This window comes from Olea europaea, chromosome 22 (genome assembly GCF_002742605.1).
Source record: "Olea europaea var. sylvestris chromosome 22, O_europaea_v1, whole genome shotgun sequence".
NCBI classification, from domain to species: domain Eukaryota; kingdom Viridiplantae; phylum Streptophyta; class Magnoliopsida; order Lamiales; family Oleaceae; genus Olea; species Olea europaea.
The window spans coordinates 7,738,006-7,759,579 of record NC_036258.1 but is presented as its reverse complement, the minus strand read 5'-3'; the positions used below and the strand labels follow the sequence as shown (position 1 = coordinate 7,759,579).

The window sequence follows — 21,574 nt, the reverse complement described above, 5'->3', positions numbered from 1 at the left end:
CACCTAACTTACCATGTTGATTTTAAATTTCTAAGCATACAGTTTTTACTAAACTATTTTAATTTGACACCCTTAATTGACTATGAATGATAGTAATAAGTTGCATGAACGTCATACAAAACTAACATGTGGTGGGTATCCAATGCTCTTCATTCAGTTGTAAATGGTTATTAGAACTATTAGTTTATACTCAAATATATGACAATAGTTTATACTCTTCAATATCGTCGAATTCTACACAGGAGATCGTAAAGCCTAAAAATATTTTCTAGAGAATATTTTTAGAAGTTGATTAAATTTGACCAGACTTAAAAACAGTGCTTAAAAGCAACACTTTAGAGAAATGCATTTCTGTAAGGACATTAAGTGGCAACTAGACTGCTCGGCCTTTTCTATCCCCCACTCTTTCAGGAGGCTGACGATAGTAAAATTTTAGGACTCGTTTCGTTTGTGTTTCAATTTTAAGTTTTGAGTTCGTTTTCAAATTTCTTTTCTGAATGTCTATTTTAAGATTTCTAAAAACATATTTTGTTTTTTATATTGAAAAATTATTTCTCAAAACAGAAACTTAAAACACAAATTTGGTTTGAAATTTTGAAAATTTATTTTATGACATTTTATTTCATGAAATTAGATTATTTAGTACAAAATATAACAATTTTACGTTAATATTTTATTAAGTAATATTTACATTTTAAAATTGGTGAATTTTACACTTATGTTTTTGCTATAAAACTAAAATAAAAAAAAATAAAAAATAAGTGGAGTTGAAAATATAGGAAATAAAAATAAAAATTAATGATGTGGACTAAGAATAACTTTATTTAAATAGATATATTTTTAGAATTGTTACGCAATGCTCTTTAAGAGCTTGAATTATTTTTATTCAGCATAAAATATAACAATTTTATGTTAATATTTTATCAAGTAATATTTACATTTTAAAATTGGTGAATTTTACACTTCTTTTTTTGCTATAAAACTAAAATAAAATTAAAAATTAGTGGAGTTGTAAATATAGGAAATAAAAATAAAAATTAAGGATGTGGACTAAGAATAATTTTATTTATGGTCATTCAAATATGTATTTTTGAGAATTGTTATGTAATGATTTTTAAGAACTTGAATTATTTTTATTTTACTAGGATATTTTATAAATTTAATTTTTTTAGAACTTTAGATTTTATTTTCTCAAAATTCTAATTTTAATTTTTCTTGAAATTTTCAATTTTATTTTTAAGAATTTTATATTTTTATTTTTTTAAAATTTATTTGAACGTTTATTTTTCATGTGTTTGTGTGTTTTCAGAATATTATTGTTCTTTACTATATACAAATTGTTCATTGGGAGTAAGGATCTTGGCATTTTTTTTTATTTTTTTTTTTGGTAGAGTAAAATTAATATATATAAGCTTCATTTGGTAACATTTATAAATTAATTATAAATTGTCAAACTTTTTTTTTTTAACCATAAATTTACAATTACTATTCACTTATTCACTTATTCATATCTATTTATTTTTATAAGGGTTAAATCTACCAATGGTCATCCAAATTTATATTTAGCCCCTATTTGAGTCCCATTTTTTCAAATCTCATTTCTAATCACACATTTTTCCATAAAATAATTATACACGTACTTAAAAATCATTTCTTATTTTTTAACTATACAATTTCTAAAAATCACTATTTTATAATACATATTATCCAGAATTTGGGGATTCAACAGGGCCTTAGTGTCACTATTGTTACCCAATTTGATTTTGTTTCATTGTGGCACCCAATTTCTTTTTAACATTTTTATTAATTTTAAAAGAGATAAAATGATAACTTTGTATTATGTATATAAAATAAATTTAGGAAAAAAATAAAAGTTTTTTTTAAATTTAAAAACACTTTTTTTAAAAAAAAGTTTTTATTTTGTTTTAATTATTTAAAATAACCTTTTATTTTATTTAATTTTTTAAGGAACATTTTTTTAAAATAACTTTTTATCTGATTTTTCTAATTGACATTGTTCTAAAAATAAGTTTTTTAAATAAGTTTTTGTTTTATTTTATTTTTTTACTAACTTTTTTTAAAAATTAGTTTTTATTATATTATCTTAAGTAAAGTTTTTTTAAAAATTTATTTTATTTTTAAAATAAGTTTTTAATATTTTATTATTTTTTAAATTTATTCTATATATATAATGTAAATTTACCAATTTATCCCTTTTAAAAGTAGTGAAAATTGTGAAAAGAAAATGATTGGTCATGGTGAAACGTTATATAAAATTAGGTGATCATGGTGAAATATTATATGAAATTGAGTGGTTATGATGAAATAAAATCAAATGGAGTGGCTATGGTAATACTAAATATAAAATTGAATAATCATGGTAAAATAAAATAAAATAAGATGATGACGACGACATTAAATAGAAAGTTGAGTTGTCATTAATGAATTTAATCCATTTTTATAAACTGAACTATTTATAAATTCTTCCTAAACTAGGCTATTTTGGCTTAAATGACTTAAAAATGTAAAAAGTGAGATATTAGAATTTTCTGTCTTCTTAATTGGGTACAGCTTTTCCACTTCCAGCTCAAATTTCCTATATTGACCTTCAATTTCCCTTAAATTACCTCGGGCTATTTTCAAAGACGTTTTATTGAATCAAAAATTTGCACTTGGAGTCCCCAAACTTTCATGCCAATTCAAATTGTTCCCATTCAATTTTCTTTTTGTTTTGAGATACTCAAACTTTCAATTTAGATCGTATAGGATATAAAATTTCGTTAACAAGGGCACTTTAATGAAGGGAATTCTTTTCAATACTTATGGTTAAGGTAATCATTCCAATGACAATTGCTCGTTACTGTAATTCAGGGAGGAAGAATAATTACTTCTACTTAAAAAAAATAAATGGAGACCCTAGTGAAACTGCATATGACTTGTTAACTAAAATTTTGATAAATATCTATATAAAAAAGAATTTATTTACTTAAAAAATAAATGGAGACCCAAGTGAAACTTGCGCGAAGGTTTGGGGAACATAGATGCAAATTTCCAAAATTGTTGTATAATTTTGATGTTTTTTGTCAGAATTGCTCTCTCCGTACAGTATCCAAAGTCACACGACACGGGGGCGCTCTCTCTGCATATACATACACAATGTTGTACGTATATTATATACATACATGTGCAGGCTCTGAACCAAAAGCCTGTGAGCTCTTTTTCTACTCCACTAAGGTTCCATTTCTTCTTCATTTTCTTTCCTTTTTTTTAATATATATAAAAGCTGTTTTATCGGTTACTTACTATATCTCGATTTTACAGGTTTATTTGATGATTAGTTAATTAATTTAGTTTTAAGCCTTGTTCTCTCCGAGATCTGAAGTATGTGTTTCCAGCTCATTGAATGAGGTTGGGAGAAAAAATGAAGCCGAGTACTCGGCTCAGCTCGGCTGTTTTTCAGCTCACTCCAACTCGAACCCGGTAAATATCATGTTAATTGGAATTTTCAAACGATTTGATTTTTGTTTTTTCATACTGGATTTGCATGTGTGTTGATGTATGCGTGGTGTGTTTGTTTCTAGTGATATGAAGTTGAGCGTGAATGATTTGATAATGTTGATCTTTTACTTTAGGTTTTTCGCTGTTTAGTTTATTATTTTTGTCTATTGTTGTTTGTGATTTGTTTGCATGATTTCAATTTAATGGATTTTGATTTCTCATGTGGGAATATTTGATTGTTGATATTCCATTGGTTGATATTTTCCCCCCAATAATATGTTAACTTTGATATTCAATGTTAATGAATTGTATTGTGTTCTTGGAATGACTTACATGAATGAGAAGAAATATTTTCTATTTTCACATTAATTAACACCTTAACTTATAATACAATAAGATGAAAGAAAAAAGGAATATAATCACCTAATTATAGAAATTAATTATTTCCTATCTAATCACCAATTATACCATATAATAGTTACAACAACTCCATAATTAATGATCCCTTAATTACGGGATTTCTACACTCTCCTCAAGTTGAATCGTAAATATTGACCATATCTAACTTGCAGAAAAAATTGTTGAAATGTTGTCTATGTAGCCCTTTAATGAATACATCTGTCATTTGTTCTTTGGTAGGGACGTAGGTTATGCATATAGTTCCATCTTCGACTTTCTCATTGATGACGTGTTTTGTCAACCTTCTACATGTTTGGTTCGATCATGTTGAATTGGATTCAATGAATGTTGATCACAGCTTAATTATCATAGTAGAGTTTAATTGAGAATTTTATTGTAACTTGTAGTTCATTTTAAAGTTTCTTTAGCCACAGTCCTTCACATATTCCCAGTGTTGTTGCTTTGAATTTTGCTTTAGCACTACTAGCTACTACGTTCTGCTTTTTACTTCTCCATGTTATCAAATTTCCTCTTATGAAGGAACAATGACCTGTATTTGATCTCCTATCTTCTATTGATCTTGCTCAATCAGCATTCGTGAATATTTCTACTTCTCTCTTTTCATTTTTCTTGAAAAACAATCATTTTCCAGGAGAGCTTTGAGGTATCTCACAATCCTGTAGATTGGTTCTAAATGAGTTTCCTTCAGAGAATGCATGTGCTGACTCGCCGCACTAACTGCAAATGCAATGTCTGGTCTGGTGTGTGATAGATTAGTTTCCCAACCAGTTATTGATACCTGTCTTTTTTAACTAATTCTCTCATATTGTTTGTCTTCCTTCCTACATTTACGGGAGTGTTACTCGGTTTACACCCAGGCATGCCGTTTCAGTTAAGAGATCTAGGATATATTTTTGTTGTGAAACATTGATACGCTTACTTGATTTGGCTACTTCCATTCCTAAAAAGTATCATAGCTGTCCCAGATATTTTACTTCAAATTCTGTGGTTATGCTTCGTTTTACTCTTTCTAACTCAACTGTGTTGTCATCGGTGAGGTTTATATCATCAACATTTACGATCAGAATAGTCTTTGTTCCATCTTCAAATATTGTAAAGAACATAGTATGATCCGACTGCGCGTATCGATATTCCTGATTCTTCAACACATTTGCAAATTTATCAAACAATGCTCTTGATGACTGTTTGGGGCCGTTATGGAGACCTTTTTAGTTTGCATACCTTGTTTTCTTCATTTCTTTTACAAAAACATGGTGGTAGTGGCATAAAAACTTCTTCCTCTAACTCCTCATTTAGAAATGCATTTTTGATATCAAGCTATTGGAGTAGCCAATCCAAATTTGCTGCTAGTGATAAGAGAACTCGACTTGTATTCAATTTTGCTACAGGTGCAAATGTCTCTATGTAATCGATTCCATAAGTCCAAGTGTATACCTTTGCAACTAGACGATCTTTTTACTGTTCTATTGTCCAATCTGCTTTGTATTTTACATTAAATACCCATTTGCACCCAACAAGTCTCTTTCTTTTTGGTAGCTCCATTATATCCCATGTTCATTTGTGTCTAATGCTCTTATTTCTTCCATCACGGTTTCTCTCCATTTAGGGATTTCCAATGCTTCTTGGATATTTCTTGGGATTTTTGTACTATCTACGTTGGAGACAAAGGTTCGAAATCCTGAAGATAAGATTTCATAAGCTATGAATTTTGAGATAGGATGAAGAGTACATGATCTAGTTGGTTTCCTGGGGGTAATAGTTAGGTTAATGTCAGGTGATTCCGACGTGGGTTCATGGGGAACTAGAGCTACCACCAATTGTGGTGGGGGGTTTTGTTATCTTTTAATTTTGGCCTTCTAGAGTAAAGTACATGATCTAGTTGGTTTCCTGAGGGTAATAGTTAGGTTAATGTCAAGTGATTCCGACATGGGTTCATGGGGAACTAGAGCTACCACCAATTTTGGTGGGGGGTTTTGTTATCCTTTAATTTTGGCCTTCTTGAGTAAATTTTAGCTCTGTCTTGTTGATCTCTTTGCCCTCCTGAATTCAAGTTGTCCTCTGTAAGTGACATATTAGAACTAGGTGGTATTGGTATTATAGGTGGAATGGAGAGAGATTTCCAAGAACTGGTCTTCACACGGTCTCTTCCCCTTAAGAGATGATTTTTGGAAATGAGGGCTTTCTTCAAGGAAGGTGACGTCAAGGCTAACAAATGCCTTTTTTGTGCTTGGGTCATAACATTTATATCCCTTTTGCGTAGGTGAGTATCCAATGAATACACATTTGAGTGCATGGGGTTCAAGTTTATTTTGATGATGAGAATGCATAGGAACAATGCTAGTACATCTAAACACTTTTGAAGGTAAGTTTAAGCTAAGGCTAGAGGTAGGGAAGGATTCTTGGAGTTTTTGGATAGGAGATTTGAAGTTGAGGATGCAACTAGGCATTTTGTTTATGAGATAAGCTGATTTTAAAATGGCATCGTCTCGGAATATCTTAGGCATATTTGTAGTGAACACTAGGGCACAAGCAAACTCAAGAAGATGTCTATTTTTTCGTTCAGTAACCCCATTTTGTTGAGGAGTATCGACACATGAACTTTGATGGATATTCCCATTTTCTTGAAGGTAGGTTTTAAGAGTATTGTTGAAATATTCTGAGCCATTATCTGTGCACAGAATTTGGATTTGTATTTGGAGTTGAGTGTGTACCATTGAATGGAAGTCAATAAATACTGAATTAACATCGAATTTTTTCTTTTAACATGTAGACCCAATAAATTCAAGTATGGTCGTCGATAAACGTGACAAACCATTTTGTATAGATGCGATTAAAGATTCATGAAGGTCCCATGGTGAATAGTTTTGACGATTTATATGTGGATTTTGGAAATGAAGTACGGTGATGCTTTGCAAGTTCACACATTTTACATTGAAAATCAAATTGCATCTTTACTATCCTTAGGAGTAAATGCAGAATCACAACTAATAAATTGATGTTTACTCACATCATTCTTGTCAAAGCAGTAGAGTCATTCACACTCTTTAGCACCGTCAATCGTCTTCCTCATGATAGGTCCTGAAATACACAGTGAGAAAGAAAAAATTAGCAGAACAATTTGAATTTTTAGTCAATTGGCTAATGGACAATAAGCTGTAGAATAGGTTTCGAACGTGAAGAACATGTTGCGAGCGTTATAGTTTTAGATATTCGAATACTCTATTTTCTAGCTATTGGAGAGAGAGAGTCATCTGCAATTTTTACTTTAAGATTGCTAGCACATGTTGAGTATGTGTAAACAGATTGTAAGAGTCCATCATATGATCGGACGCACCTGAGTCAATAATCCATGGCACTTTAGCGAATGAGATAATGTTTATAGCTCCAAAGAAATTACCTTTGTGGGTTAATGAACTTGAGTGGATATTTGTTTGGAAGTTGGAGAACATTTTGAAGAGTTGTTTCAACTGTTCAGAGTTGAATGCATCGCTGGGCGTGTGATTTTTTATTTCAGTGGAGTCAATTGTCGCTTGATAGCTGTGGTTTCTTGTATTTTGTCTTGGTAGCTTCCTTCTCCCCTTGCTTCATTTGCCACAACTTGATTTTAATTTCGAAGATTTGGGATGAATCTTCGGTGTCAGAATACATGTCTCGGGTAGCTTCCCATATGTCTTTTGCGGTCGGCATGAACAGTTAAGTTTTACCGATTGAAGGCTTCATTGAATTCAACGATCATGCCATCACCATGGAGTTTTCAGATTTCCATTGTTTTCGAAGGTTTGCCTATGTGGATTACTTTGTCTCGCTTGTAAGGTATCATATATTACCTTTTCCATTGATCACTAGTTTAATTGACTGGGCCCACTCTTCGTGATTTTTCCCATTGAGTTTTTCTACTGTGAGTTGGTGGGGACTGATTCGGTTTCGCCAGTTGTTGAATTGGAGATGGTGGAGTCTTTGCTGTTGATAGTTTTGTCCACCATGGATTGTCGGGTTTTAGGCTAACCCGTGCTCTTATACCATAAACTCAGAAATGAGAGGAAATATTTTCTATTTTCACAATAATTTCTTTACAACTTTACACCTTAATTTATATTACAGTAAGATGAAATGAATAAAAAAATATAATCACCTAATTAAAGAAATAAATTTTTTCCTATCTAATCACCAATTATACCTTATACACAGTTACAACAATTCCATAATTAATGATCCCAAAATTACGGGATTTCTACTTGACTTCTAAATTAAAATTAAGGGAATCCGAACAAAATAGTACGGTTGTCTATAAATTTGTTTATCCAATGGTGCTACAAAAAGAAAGTGAAATAATGAACAATCTTAAAAAATGTACTAGCGATGCAACCCATCTTGAACCAAGTTATTTTTAAATTCCTTTAGTTGTTCTGGAAAATATGAAGAGCCTTAATCTTTTTTTATTATTTATTTTGAATATTAATACTATGATTTATGCATTTTTAGTGATGCTATACAGAGAAAATTTAGTTTCGACTAGTTAATTTATAATGCCAGCCATATGAACTTTAAATCCTCAGGTGTGATTTGATTATCATATCAAATGATAAGAAAGAGAAAATTGCTTCAGGATTGCTAAATCCTTTTCTTGCCCACTTGAAAACTGCTCAAGATCAGAATGCTAAGGGTGGTTATACACTTTTGCTCGAACCAGGACCCAACAGTGATGTAGCATGGTTTACAAAGGCCACTCTGGAAAGGTTTGTATACTTGTATGTCATATCAGGTTGTGTATCTATTGTAGCAAATTCATCTGCTGAGTTCTGGCATTTTTCTATGTAGTTAAAGTCAATTAGCTCGTATTTATGTGCGATCTAACTGTCTTCATGGTGCCATGTCTTTGGCTTCTTTGGGAAACCATGGTGGTGAGATTCTAGAATGCTGGCAAAATGATGAGTTACGCTCTGTTTTTGCTGAAAATGTTGAGTTAATATTGCTTAGTGCTGGTGCAAATGTTTTTAGTAGATTTACATTTTTATCTTGAAGTTGACTGATATGTTTTGCTGTGGGTTAAGAGTTTTTGATGTATTCCTTTATATCACTATACCATGTTTTGGAAGTGTTAATAAAAGGTTTAAATTATAAACAGATAGAATTCCTATCAAAATAAACAGATAGAATTGAGTGGTGAATAAGTGGCAGTACTAGTGGATGCCTCAAATGTGTGGATATTAAGCGACTTGATTGCTTATAAACAATTTATAAACATGAGCCATATATAGTCTAAATTTGGATGTTTTCTTGAAAAGCTGCCAGTTGGCTTAACTGCTGAAATTATTTTAGTCATGTGCTTAACTATCCTCAAAATTGTAGATTGTTGTTTTTACCTACTTTGTTCAAATCAGTAATATGAAAATTCGCGATGTTCTTCATTACATAAAATAATCTCATTCTATGCTATTGGAATGAAATTCACTTGTGTAAATATGAGCCTGATATATAATTATCTGGAAAAAGCCATTATTTGAGAATAGATTAGAATCAATTCAAATTATAAATACATAGAAACAAGGGCTTAGATAAACATTACTAACTTGCCAACTCATAATCCATACTCAAAATGGAATATGTAATGTGATTTTACTGATTTGTATTTCCTCGATTCAGTTACTTTATTGCACTCTAATTCAATTGGCTTAGTTGAGCATTATTTCTTCTTGTGGGATAATTCTTTAACTTATAAAATCCCTATAAATAAAGGAAACTGTGTTGTCATCAATGCTTCTAAGTTTGAGGAGCAGTGTTCTGCATCTTGTCTTTAAGCTAAAGCGTAGTGAACAAAAGGATATAATCTTTGCTACTTTTAATAGGTTTGTTCGTTTTGTGAGCACTCCGGAGATCTTGGAACGCGTGTACACCATAGAAACGCAGATCATACAACTTGAGGAGGCAATTGCCATACAAAGCAGTAATGACATTGGGCACAGCACTGTAATTACTATCCACTTGAATAATTGTTCTATACTGTTATTACTATCCACTGGAATAATTGTTTTATACTTAACAAAACACCATTTTAATGGGGTTTTTCCTTTAATGTTTTCTTGACATTGACAGGTGGAATACCATCAACGAAAACCATTGGGAAGCTTTGAAGGTACAACCTACATTCCATTTGTATATTTTGATGTAAAATGTACAAAAGGGACTATTTGCATTTGTATACAGTATACTAATTCCTCCTTCAAACATACGTTCTTGATACAGTAAAATGTTTACTTACATGTTAGATTTCTACTCCATTCTTGCTGTTTTTTGGTATTAATTTCAATCTAGAAGCTAAATGTTATAGGTTCATGAGGAGGGACACCATTATTGGAAATTGACATTCTGTGTTACCTATTAGCTGTTCTTCTTCCTTCCTTTTTGCCGATTTGTCTTGCTCCCTTTTGTTGACTGATGGTAAACGATGACTCAAACTATTAATACTGAGTTCTTTTTGGCAGGTAATGAATCAACGGCTGTTTCAAATGAGGAAAAAGCAATCATCCTCTACAAGGTGAATAGGTTTTCAACATCATATTTCTTTGTTGCATTTATTTGGACATTGCATTTTCTCACACTTCCTTTCCGTTTTCTGACAGCCTGGTTCACAAACATCAGAAGCAAAGGGGTCGTCATCACAGGAAGAAAATTCGAAGTATGTACTGTAGTGCTAAAATAGGATTTCCTTTGTAAATATTTACATTCCCGGAGGAATTACTTGTGTTTGTGATTGCACTTCTTAATCCTTCGAAAATTATCGTTTGATCTGGAAGTTGTACATCATTTTTTTTTTTTTGGGAAGTGAGACATTAGAATATAAATTGCGAAATTCTGAGAAAAGGCCATAGGATATGCAGTGGAAACTATTGTCCTAGATGAGATAATGTGTAGCAACGTAGATTGGCTGTTCTATTTTATTTCTCCTTTAGTATGTTTGGCAAGCCCTCACTAAGATATCAATATGTCGCTGTTCTACTTTATCTATATTTCAGTTTTTTCTCGTAAGCAATTTACCCTTCTACTTATATTAGTTAGACATTTATTTATAAACCATATTTCTTTGGGGACTTGCTTTTTGTGTGTGCTACTTTTCTGTTTATCATCCTTGTGGTTATGATCCATGCACAAAAATATTCATTTGATGCCTCAACTACACTTCACTGCACATATCCCATCCTAAAATCAACTGGATTGTTACATAGCAATTCTCTTGGATATCTGATGATTCACTTGTAAATTTTTATGGTTTTGGTGATTTCTCTCTCATGCGTCTTCTGCAAATATTTGATTTGATATTCAAGATCAATATGGCCAATGAAATTAGAGAAAGTTTAAGAAAAGAAACAATATCAAGAAATTTTTTTTAAGAGCTTAACCTGATTGCATTTCATCATATGGTGAACCAGAGTCCAACTTTTGAAAGTCCTTGGGACCCGTAAAACAGCGCTACAAAAAGAACAAGGCATGGCTTTTGCACAAGCTGTAGCAGCAGGGTTTGATATTGATCACATGGCACCACTTCTGTCATTTGCTGAGTGCTTTGGAGCCTCACGTTTAATGTAAGCGTGAATTCTTCTTCTGCTTCAAGCTCCCTCCCCATATATTATTTCGAGGATAATCCTTGTAATTCTCGAGGGCTACTTGCAACTTTATTTTGACAAACTTTCTAACTATGAGTTCTATCCATATGACAGGGAAGCATGCTCAAGGTTCTTGGAGCTGTGGAAGAGAAAGCATGAAAATGGGCAATGGCTTGAAATTGAAGCAGCGGAGGCAATGTCTGCTCGATCAGACTTCTCAGTAATGAATGCATCTAGTGCTATTCTTTCTTCTGCGACCACCACCAATAATGACTTTAACCATGACATGATCTTGGAGAATAATGGAAAATCTGTCTCAGACATTAACATTGGTAAGAGAACAAGTGTTTCTAAGGTCATTAAATTACTCTTTTTTCTGCTTGGGATATCAACATTTCAACAGAGCCATAATATTGCTCCATCTTTCAGTTATATCTTCTGAATTGCTTCAAAATCGTTCGTATTTGCTTTCATTTACATGAGTGCTTGATGCAGCAGACTGATTTGGCCTTTAATTTACAAGTATAAGAGTGAAATTGATAGTCTTTTATTTTAGATGTACTGGTTGGAAGAAATCTATTTAGGATCTATTTCTTGGAGTTTATGATCCAAGGTACTAATTTTTGTGTGAGGATCAAATTAATCACTGGTTATCGAATTTGGACCTCTAAGGATAACCATAGGTGTGGGATCAGATCCCAGTTAAGTGGGCTTTCAAGGAGAAGTTGATAGTGTTGCCTGCCTCGTGTCAAAGAGGAAGCTGGACCTAATTATCCTATAAATACACCATATTTCAACTAAGTGGGATATAAAAAGGAATAAGTTTTGCAGACCTAAATTATCCCATAAATGCACCAATATTTTCTCCATCTTCTCTCTAATTTAAACTTCCATTTTTCTATTTAAATAGGCACTAATTAGACTTAATTTCTCATTCAACTGCAAACAGTTTTGATTAAACAAATACAAACATCTTCTTGCAGAGAAGATACTCGACCTTGGTTCCCCCAAAATTGGTTTATGGGACCCACTCAAGTATTAGCTCCAAATTGGCCAGATATAAATTCTTTTCCAACAATTATCATATCATAATTTTCTTTAAGGCTGGCATTCCCATTTCAATTTCATGAAGTGACATTTATATTCAATGTCAGTGAGAGTTTTCTTTATTATTATTATTTTTTTCTTTTAGTGGTAGGGAATTGGCTTTCTGTGGAAATTAGCTGCCAAACACTTGCCCTGCAAATCACAGATCTGGTAGGGTTGTCACTTCTAATGCGTCCAACATATTGGTTGTTAGTTGTTACTAATGATCTCCACAGATGAATAGCAAACTTATGACCAATGTTTATGGTCATCCATGAAAGGCATATAACAGTACCAAACGAACTGTCTCTTTGTTGCTTACAAGTGGTCATATGTCAAGCTGTAGTGTGATACAAATTAGCGAGTCTTTCAGTTGTCTTCTAATACGTAAATGTGATTACAAATGCTAAAATGTTTTTTCCCTACAAAATTCATACTGTATTCTAATTGTTCTGGCCTCTATTTATTTTCTAACTGCATGGGGTTTGTCTATATCATTTTTTCTTTCTCCGGGGAGATAGCAGACATATCATGTTCAATTTTTTTCCAGATGAAAGGTCTCCGGCAGACTGCCCAATTCCTAATGGTCAAGAAAAACATGTTCAAGGACAGTATCCTCATCTGATGTTTCCTCCATGGCATGTGCATGCTCCACCTGGTGCTCCACCATTTCTTCAAGCATACCCTGTTCAAGGAATGCCGTACTATCAGGCCTATATTGGAAATGGCCCGTTTTATCAGCCACCTCCCTCACCAATGGAGCATTCCCCACTTGCTGGTCATCCAACAGGGCAAAAGAGGCAGCCCATTGATGGTAAAGATAGCAATACCAAGTCAGAGACGTGGGAGAGTGACAGGATAAGATCACAGGATGGTATGGAAATTTCACACAGTTGTGAAGCACAGAAAAAGGCTGGAAGATCTGTTAAAAAACAATCAGGCATGGTTGTCATTCGGAACATCAATTACATCACTTCTGAAGTGACAAAATCTGATAGTGAATCCAGTGCAGATTCAGATACTGATTTAGAAAATGCTGAGTTTGAGGCTGAAGGTCTTGATGTAATACATAAGAAGAGTTCGAGACATCCGACCAGAAAAGTGAGCCATTTGAAATCAAAGGATGAACCAAATTTAAATGACCATGTCTTACATTCCAGAAAAGAAAATGATGATGGACACTGGCAAGCATTTCAAAAATGTTTACTTAGGGGAGCTAATGAAGGTACTCATACCTCTAATGAGGGCCTGTTTGCAATGGAAAAAGATGTTAAAATAAGTAGACAAGCAAATAATTTCAGCCACGACCAACTGGCTCTTGCTGGACGAGAAACAGGAGAAACACAAGATACTAGGATGAATGGAATCCACAAAATTGGTGGAAGTATGTCATCCAGGCCCATGGGATCGAATGATGAATTGCTTTTATGTGGAGGAAATAATGATTCCAGAGGATATGAAGATCAAATGAATATGCAATTCATGGAAACAAATGGAAGGAGAGTTCCGTCTAAAACAATGGGTGATAGTTTTATGATACGTAGTCGAGGGAACCAATTGAAGTCATCAGAGCCATTAGCTGTGGATGGTTATGAGCGTGCAGTCAATAAGAAGAATAAAGAGTCATCGTCTGGTATGGCTGATGAAACTTTTTTAGTACCATATAGGTCAATGTCAATAGATCAAGATGGAGTAGGGAAGAGAACTGTTATTGAGTTAGATCCTGAGATTCCATCAAAACATAAGAAATCAGAAAGCATTTCTAGCCGAATGAGGAACCAAGTCAATTATGAGCCTGATGATTTGAACTTGATGCCTGAACGTGGCACGGAAAAGAGGTCCAGTGGATATGACCCTGCTCTGGACTATGAAATGCAGGTATGCACGGAAGGTTCTACTTCAGAGGAGAAAAGGAAAAAAGGAGTGGTTGATGTCAAGGGAGGATTAAAAAAATCAGACAAGGATAGGAGATCGAAGGTTCCTTCAGACTCTCTGAATAAGCAGAGAACTGGAGGACCTATAAGGAAGGAAAAACAATCAAAAATAAATCCTTTAGAAGATGCACGAGCACGTGCCAAAGAGTTGAGATCCTTCAAAGCTGATCTCCAGAAAATGAAGAAAGAGAAGGTACATTGGGCTCTTTTTTATGTTCTTAATATGCTGAAGCACTGATTCACCGCTAAACAAAAATGAGATACAAAAGAGAACGACTCATTGGATCTGTTGAGATATAAAAACACTGAATCAAGATTTGGTGTTTCATCTGCATATCAACTAATTAGTTTATCTTTTAAAATGAACTTCCGTGCTCTAAAGATCATTTGTTCACAGGAAGAAGCAGAACTAAAGCGCCTTGAAGCTCTAAAGCTGGAGAGACAAAAGAGAATTGCATCTAGAGGAAGTTCCACCTCTGCCAAATCATCACTACCCTCACCTCAAACAAAGAAATTGCCATCAAAACTTACTCCCATCACTAACAGAGGATCCAAATTTAGTGATTCGGAACCTGGGTCATCATCACCCTTGCAGAGATCCAAAGTCAGAACTTCAATTGGATCCAGTGAGTCACAAAAAGCCTCTACGGCCTCTATGGATCGGATTAGAAGATTATCAGAGCCCAAAATAATCAGCACTTATCCTGTTACTTCGATGAAAGCCCGAAGTGCTGAAGCAGTATCCAAGAGAAAGCTGTCCATGGGGCCTGAGAGGAACAAAATATCTGCAGTTATAAACCTTAATAATGATAAAGCTGAAACTCCACCTGAAGTAAAAATCAAAACAGAAAAAGCACCTGTGAACATAGGCCAGAACAAATCAGTGGTCAAGGGCACGCTTCAATTGAATGGAGTAAAGCCTTCTGCATTCTCTAAAAATGCTGAACTAAATGTGAAAGAATGCAGTATAGCACATCGAAATAATATAGATGACAACCCAATAATTGAGAAAACTATTGTGATGCTAGAGCATGAGAAGCCTTCTATTCCTGCTTTACATTCATCAGGGGGAAAGATGAGCATACGTGATCAGAGGTTGGATGATCATGACAGGGGAGAGAATAGTGACATCATGTCTGAGCTAACTTCTATATGTGCACCAACTTTGCCTATGGATGGAGTTGATATAAATTCCTTACCTAATCAACCCCAAAAGCAATCAGATTCTAATTCAGTAAGATGTGTAAAACTGAGATTTTCTTCCATTTTGCATAAGCTGAGTAGTTTAGACTCTATTTCTTTCTTACCATTTTCTAAAATGTCATATATAACACACTTCCTTAATACTTTGATTTATGTTTGAAAGCAGATAAATATTAGAATAGAAGACTAGACAATGCAAACACCTATTCTTTAAAAAAAAAAGAGTTTTTTATACAGATGTTAAGCATGATACTGGCTTGTCATCAACTGAGTGTATTTGAAGAATAGGAATTTAAAAATATGCAACAAAACATATCTTTCCTTCAATGTGTGTTGCGTTTGTGAATAAACTTAATCTAGGTTTCAAAGCAGGTAATTATAATACTAGACATGCTTAGATCTGTTTACGTAATTATTCATTGTATCATATACAATTGCTAAGATGTTAGGTTGTCATACACAGGTTGATTGGCTGAATGCAAATCTAAAAAATGTGACCATGCATTACTTCAATCTCTTCCTTCACTTTTGGAAGGAATTGAAACTCCTTATCATTTGCAAAACATGATGTAAATCTTAATGGGAAATTTATTGGACGGTCTATAGATATGAACAGTTTCTGTGATTGAGACTTTGAATTCCTTACCTTTTTAGTTTATTTAAGTCATTTAATCAGGATATGGTTTGATCTAATTTTGTATCGGGCTTTTGACACTATACTATACTCTAATTTCAGGTGAAGATAAATAATAAGGAGAAGGACCCTCCGAAGTTTTCTAGTGCCATCACCGCCAAAAAAACCTATCAGGTTCCATATGCTCGGGTCTCCTCTTTGGAAGACCCCTGCACTCGAAAGACCAATTATGGCAAAGCACCCTTAGCGAGCTCAGATATGGCATTGCGAGTTGAAGAAACTGCTATAGCCCGTGTTCCTGATGTGAAAACCCTCAGATTGGAAAAAAATCTAGACTCGATTCCAATAAAGGAATCATCTAAAGGTTTTAAACGACTTTTGAAGTTTGGAAAGAAGAATCATTCTTCCGCTTCAGTTGATTTCAGTGTGGAATCGGGTGGTGCAAGTATTGATGGTTTTGATAAGGGTGATCATGCAAGAAATCCTGCTGCATCAAGTGCAGGTGATTTGCTATTTTCTACCTTGAAGACTAATACCAGAAAATTATAAGACTTAATACCAAAAGTTAAAAGATGCATGGTTCTGCTTAATAAGCCATGGTGGCTGCAATTCTATCGACCTCTTTGAGCTTCTATTAAATCTAGAAATATGTTTGATAGGCAATCTTTTTGATACATGCCCAAGGCATTCTCTAGGTCATTCAAATACAATAAGCAAATTGGTTAATCTCCAATGATGGAGGACCTTCACCTTCACTAGTCGAGCCATGGTGCTTTTACTGTTACCCGTTGCTGGCATTTGACAAAGGTCAATTGCAGCTGACGGTGATGATGGTGGAAGTCGAAAATGATATCAATTATTAGAGTACATGACCAGACATCGCAATACACATTTTCAGGCGGATTGACAATATTGTATTTATAGTATTAATTTCATATGCTGAAATTAATTAAACAATACAAAGTTCATACATTGTTCTTCATGGTATTAAAATAGTCCAATATGTAGCCTACGAAACTCTCGAGATTCTAGGACATTTAGGTTGTTTGGAAAATTACCGGACAGACATGCTCGCGCTTCATGTTTAACATGCTTGGAAAATGATGACTTTGGTGATGTCACTAAAAATTTAAATTGTCTGCCTGTTGACATATTTTTTGTTCCAGTTGATTCATTGAAGAATCTAATCTCACGAGATGAAACCCCAGCTGTGAGCAATGCTTCTCGAAAGTGTAAGTGCTTTTGTGAACTAGTTTGCTCATTATAATCTTTATTGGTAACATAAAGGAAATCGGGTTCTCATTTATTTATTTTGCCTTGCTACAGCATCTCGGCATTTCTCTTTATTGCCATTTTGGAGCAAGTCAAGTGAAAAGAAACAAGCTTCGTAGAGTATCAAGTCTGTTGAGGTGAGGTCTTACTGTTTCCTCATGACGAAAGATGCATTAGTGCTTTGTTAATTGTTGAGTTTCCTTTAAGCTTGTGTCAAAATACTTCAACTTATGCTGCTGCAAAAATTAAAAGTGGATATTTGCACGTTCGTAAAACTGATCTTGGAATCAAATGCATGGCATGTTGGATTCATTGGAACTGCACATTGATCATTGCTTTATTTTGTATTTTAAGGTTGAATGATGTGAAATTTCGGTGAAAGTATACTGTTACTTATCACATTAGCTGATCTTTTTTTAGTTGCCAATATCTAGCTTCCATTGGAATTTCCTGATACTAAGATCATTATTTAGGTGGTCAGCCTGGATTATGAGTTCATTGATAACAAGTTCAAGTGTACATGGCCAGCAACAAGAATAATTAATCTAATAGTCAAATGATGGTGAACATTATCCTGCAGCCATAAACTGTGTCAATGGACAGAATCTCTTGAGAAGTATGACAGTTATTGCATCTTGGGGGAAGGTCCTAAATTACTGAGATATTGAATATTATTCACCCTTTTAGCAATAATCTACAAAGAGTTGAGACCAAGAGCTTAATTTGATTGATAAGCACTTACCCTGGCCAGGCTGCTCATGCATGGACGGCTGACAGGAAAACAGGAAAGTATGTTTAATTTTTTGTGCTCTAATATCCAAAATTATTCCCTAGTATATTAGAGGTGTCAACTAACAATTGGCACCATGGTGAGCAAGATTAAGCAATAACCAATAATTAACATGGTGTATTAATCGAAGCGAATGATAAGACAAGAAATAATGGTGTTGCTCATACTTTTCAAATTCTCATTTGCTAAGCATTCCGCTGCTTTTTGAGGGTCTTCTATGTGGCTTATCAGATTTACAGCCTTGTTCTTCATAACCTATAGAAATAATGATCAAACACAAAGAAAGAGATGATAATTAATCGTTAGTTGAGCCTTGACATGTTTGGTAAGGGGATTGAAGTAGTGCTGGTTGTGAGGCAAACATGGCCCAGGCTGTCCAAGCCGCTACACAACCTGAGTAGTCGATTGGCTAGTGCATTGTTATGTGTCCTAGATTTATCATTTCACACATAGATCAAGTTCAGAGAATTTCCTGATTTCCAACATGAGACAAATCTCACATAAACGTCAATTTATTCGATTAAAGCTGTTACTTGTTACCTCCCAAATGCCAGCACTTGCTAGGATAAGAAATACGGTTTCAGAATCTATCCTTTCAGATCCAACAACTAATTCTGAGCTTTTGGAATTCCTTTTTCCGATGCATACTTTTGTGCATACGTAGAGCACCTGACACATAATAACAATCAAGACAAGAAGTTACAAGTATAATACATTCTTGCACCCCTAAGTTGCCAGATGTGTATGTTTCTTAAGAAGTCCATTATTCAATCTTGATGCCATATCAAGAATATGCACCAATTCTTATGAAACGGTTAGATTCGGTAAAGATCAAATTCGTGCCTAGAAATGAAAACAAAGAAGTTGATACCTTAGCTAAATGGATTGTTGTTTTAGCTAAGTCGGATGAACAGGTTTCTTGTCCCATATCAATTGCTCAAAGAAGGATTCTTTCGTCATTGTTGCCCGATAATTTGGAAGAAAACAATAATGTTGAAGTCATTGATAAAGAAAATGATGATTGGAGATAACCAATAATCAATTTTTTTGTCAACATCAAAAGTTATCGGATAGTTCACGACAAAGATAAAAATCAGGAGGTGTGCATCTGGCTTTATCATTTATAAGGATACACTTGATGACAATCATTTGATGAATTTTCCCTTGATACTTAAGTAGCGATGAATCATCGCATGTCATGGAAGAAGCCCAGTATGATGTATGTGGTGCTCATCAGTTCGGACCCAAACTCTATTTTTGGATAAAAAGAATGGGCTATTGATAGCTAACTATGGTACGGAATTTCATGGATTATACAAAGAAAAGTGAAGTTTGCGAAGTTCATGCAAATTTAATTCATCAGCCTTCGGAACCATTGCTTCAAATAGTAGTTTCTTGGTCATTTGATGCATGAGGTCTTGATGTAATTTGACTTATAATTCCAAAGTCTTCAGTTGAGCATTGATACATCATCGCTAAGATTGATTATTTCTCTAAGTGGGTTGAAGCTATACCATTGAAAGAAGTAAAAATAAATAAATATTCCGGATTTCATTTGTATTCTGATCATTTACCGATATAGGGTTATGGGCACATTATCACCGATAATGGAAAACCTTATGCAATAGCTACATAAACAATTTATGTGCAAAGTTATATTCAAATAATGCAGCAGCTAACTAGTTATCATTGGCATTCAACAAAACTTTGTGCAGATTACTAAAGAAGGTTATTTTTAAATCGAAAAGAGATTGGCATGAATGAATTGGTAAAGCCTTGTGGACTTATCGCACTATTAATCAGATTTCAATACAAGCTACTCCTTATGCTTTGGTGTATGGAGGGGAAGTTGTACTTCCTTTAGAATGTCAAACTTTGTCACTTCGAATTGTCATCCAAGAAACTTTGATAACAGATGAAAGTTCAACTCGAAGAGCTAGAAGTTTTGGATGAGAAGGGATTAGAGGTACAGATGCACCTGTAATGTTATCAAGCTCGAACGACAAGGTCTTTCAACAAAAATGTGCTTTTAAGATCATGTCAAGTTAAAGATCTAATACCTTTGATATGCAGGCCAATCATAATTACAAGAAAAATGGGAGGCAAGTTCCAACTTAAATAGGAGGTGCATTCCTTGCTATCCATGCGTTCACCAATGGAGCATATAAGATATCGACAAAGATGGACCGCACATTGGACCTATTAATGAAAAATTCTTGAAGCGTTTTTACGCTTGAAGTTATTTATTTTGCAAATTTTTCATTGTTTAAAAAACGTTCTACTTTTGGCCTACAAAAGGATAAATTATGAACGGCCCTATAAACAAAAAAAAATAAATAAAAAAATAAAAAGGATGAGTTCTTTTAATGAACTATGTTCAACTTGATTCCTTTTAGATACATAGGCAGCTTAAATAAATTATAAAATCAAGTTCAGTCAAAATCAATAAGGGTTCATTTGATTGTAAAGATATAATTTGTGTGGAAAGAAAACGAATTTCAGGGAATTGAATTGTTTAGAAATTGTTTTTCTCGGAATTATCAATTTATTGTGTTTGATTAGTATAATTTTTCACGTGAAAAAATGTTGAAATAAAAGTATTTTTTGGTGTTTATTTGACTTTGTTTTACACAAAAATTATCAATAAAAGGGATAAAATTTATTGGTATTGGGGATAAAATTTGTTTTCATTGCCAAAAAAAATAAAAATAAATAAATAAAATCCAAAAATTGTCTATATTTTGTTATTCGTTTAGCTTTGTTTTATATGAAAATTGTCAATTTGAAGAATATCATCTTTTACAATTGTTCCTAGAATGTACTTCCATTGTAAAAAAAAAAAAGAAAAAAAAGAAACGAGGAATTCACTTTCCCACCATATAGGTGGAAAAACCAATCCATGATTTCAAGGAAAATAGGCGAGGGCAGCATGGAAAATGAATTCCATGGAAATTCTTGCCTATCAAACATTCTCAAATGTGGAAGATAGAAATTAATTTCCATTTTCCATGGAAATTATTGTCTATCAAATGGAGGCTAAATTCATTCAATTTATTTATCTCTCTCTGCGGTAAAAAAATATTATGCGTACAAGAAGCATGAAGAAGAAAAGTTCGTCATATAAATATAAATGATG

At 33.5% G+C, this 21,574-nt stretch overlaps 1 protein-coding gene across 4 annotated transcripts; it reads left to right on the top strand.

Moving 5' to 3' along the window:
• The first annotated feature begins 3,116 nt into the window (after positions 1 to 3,116).
• On the top strand, positions 3,117 to 18,654 carry LOC111371592 (COP1-interacting protein 7-like). 4 transcript variants are annotated; one of them, XM_022993656.1, is made up of 15 exons: positions 3,117 to 3,234; positions 3,322 to 3,480; positions 8,475 to 8,654; positions 9,765 to 9,885; positions 10,012 to 10,051; positions 10,401 to 10,453; positions 10,539 to 10,594; positions 11,346 to 11,498; positions 11,634 to 11,851; positions 13,156 to 14,732; positions 14,937 to 15,773; positions 16,479 to 16,878; positions 17,543 to 17,608; positions 17,703 to 17,785; positions 18,122 to 18,654. In XM_022993656.1, the coding sequence occupies exons 2-14, from the start codon at positions 3,404 to 3,406 to the stop codon at positions 17,765 to 17,767; spliced, it is 3,843 nt and encodes a 1,280-aa protein (XP_022849424.1). In that variant the 5' UTR covers positions 3,117 to 3,234; positions 3,322 to 3,403; the 3' UTR covers positions 17,768 to 17,785; positions 18,122 to 18,654. The 4 variants fall into 4 exon arrangements, with proteins under 4 accessions (XP_022849424.1, XP_022849425.1, XP_022849423.1 ...); XM_022993657.1 differs by lacking the exon at positions 17,543 to 17,608; XM_022993655.1 differs by lacking the exon at positions 18,122 to 18,654 and having other exon boundaries at positions 17,703 to 18,057.
• The last annotated feature ends 2,920 nt before the right edge of the window (positions 18,655 to 21,574 follow it).

Excerpts from the sequence above, each read along its gene's own strand:
- LOC111371592 (XM_022993656.1), top strand. The coding sequence starts at position 3,404 with ATGAGGTTGGGAGAAAAAATGAAGCCGAGTACTCGGCTCAGCTCGGCT. Across the intron at positions 3,481-8,474 it reads CTCACTCCAACTCGAACCCG|GTGTGATTTGATTATCATAT; the intron begins GTAAATATCATG and ends TTAAATCCTCAG. Across the intron at positions 9,886-10,011 it reads ATGACATTGGGCACAGCACT|GTGGAATACCATCAACGAAA; the intron begins GTAATTACTATC and ends TGACATTGACAG.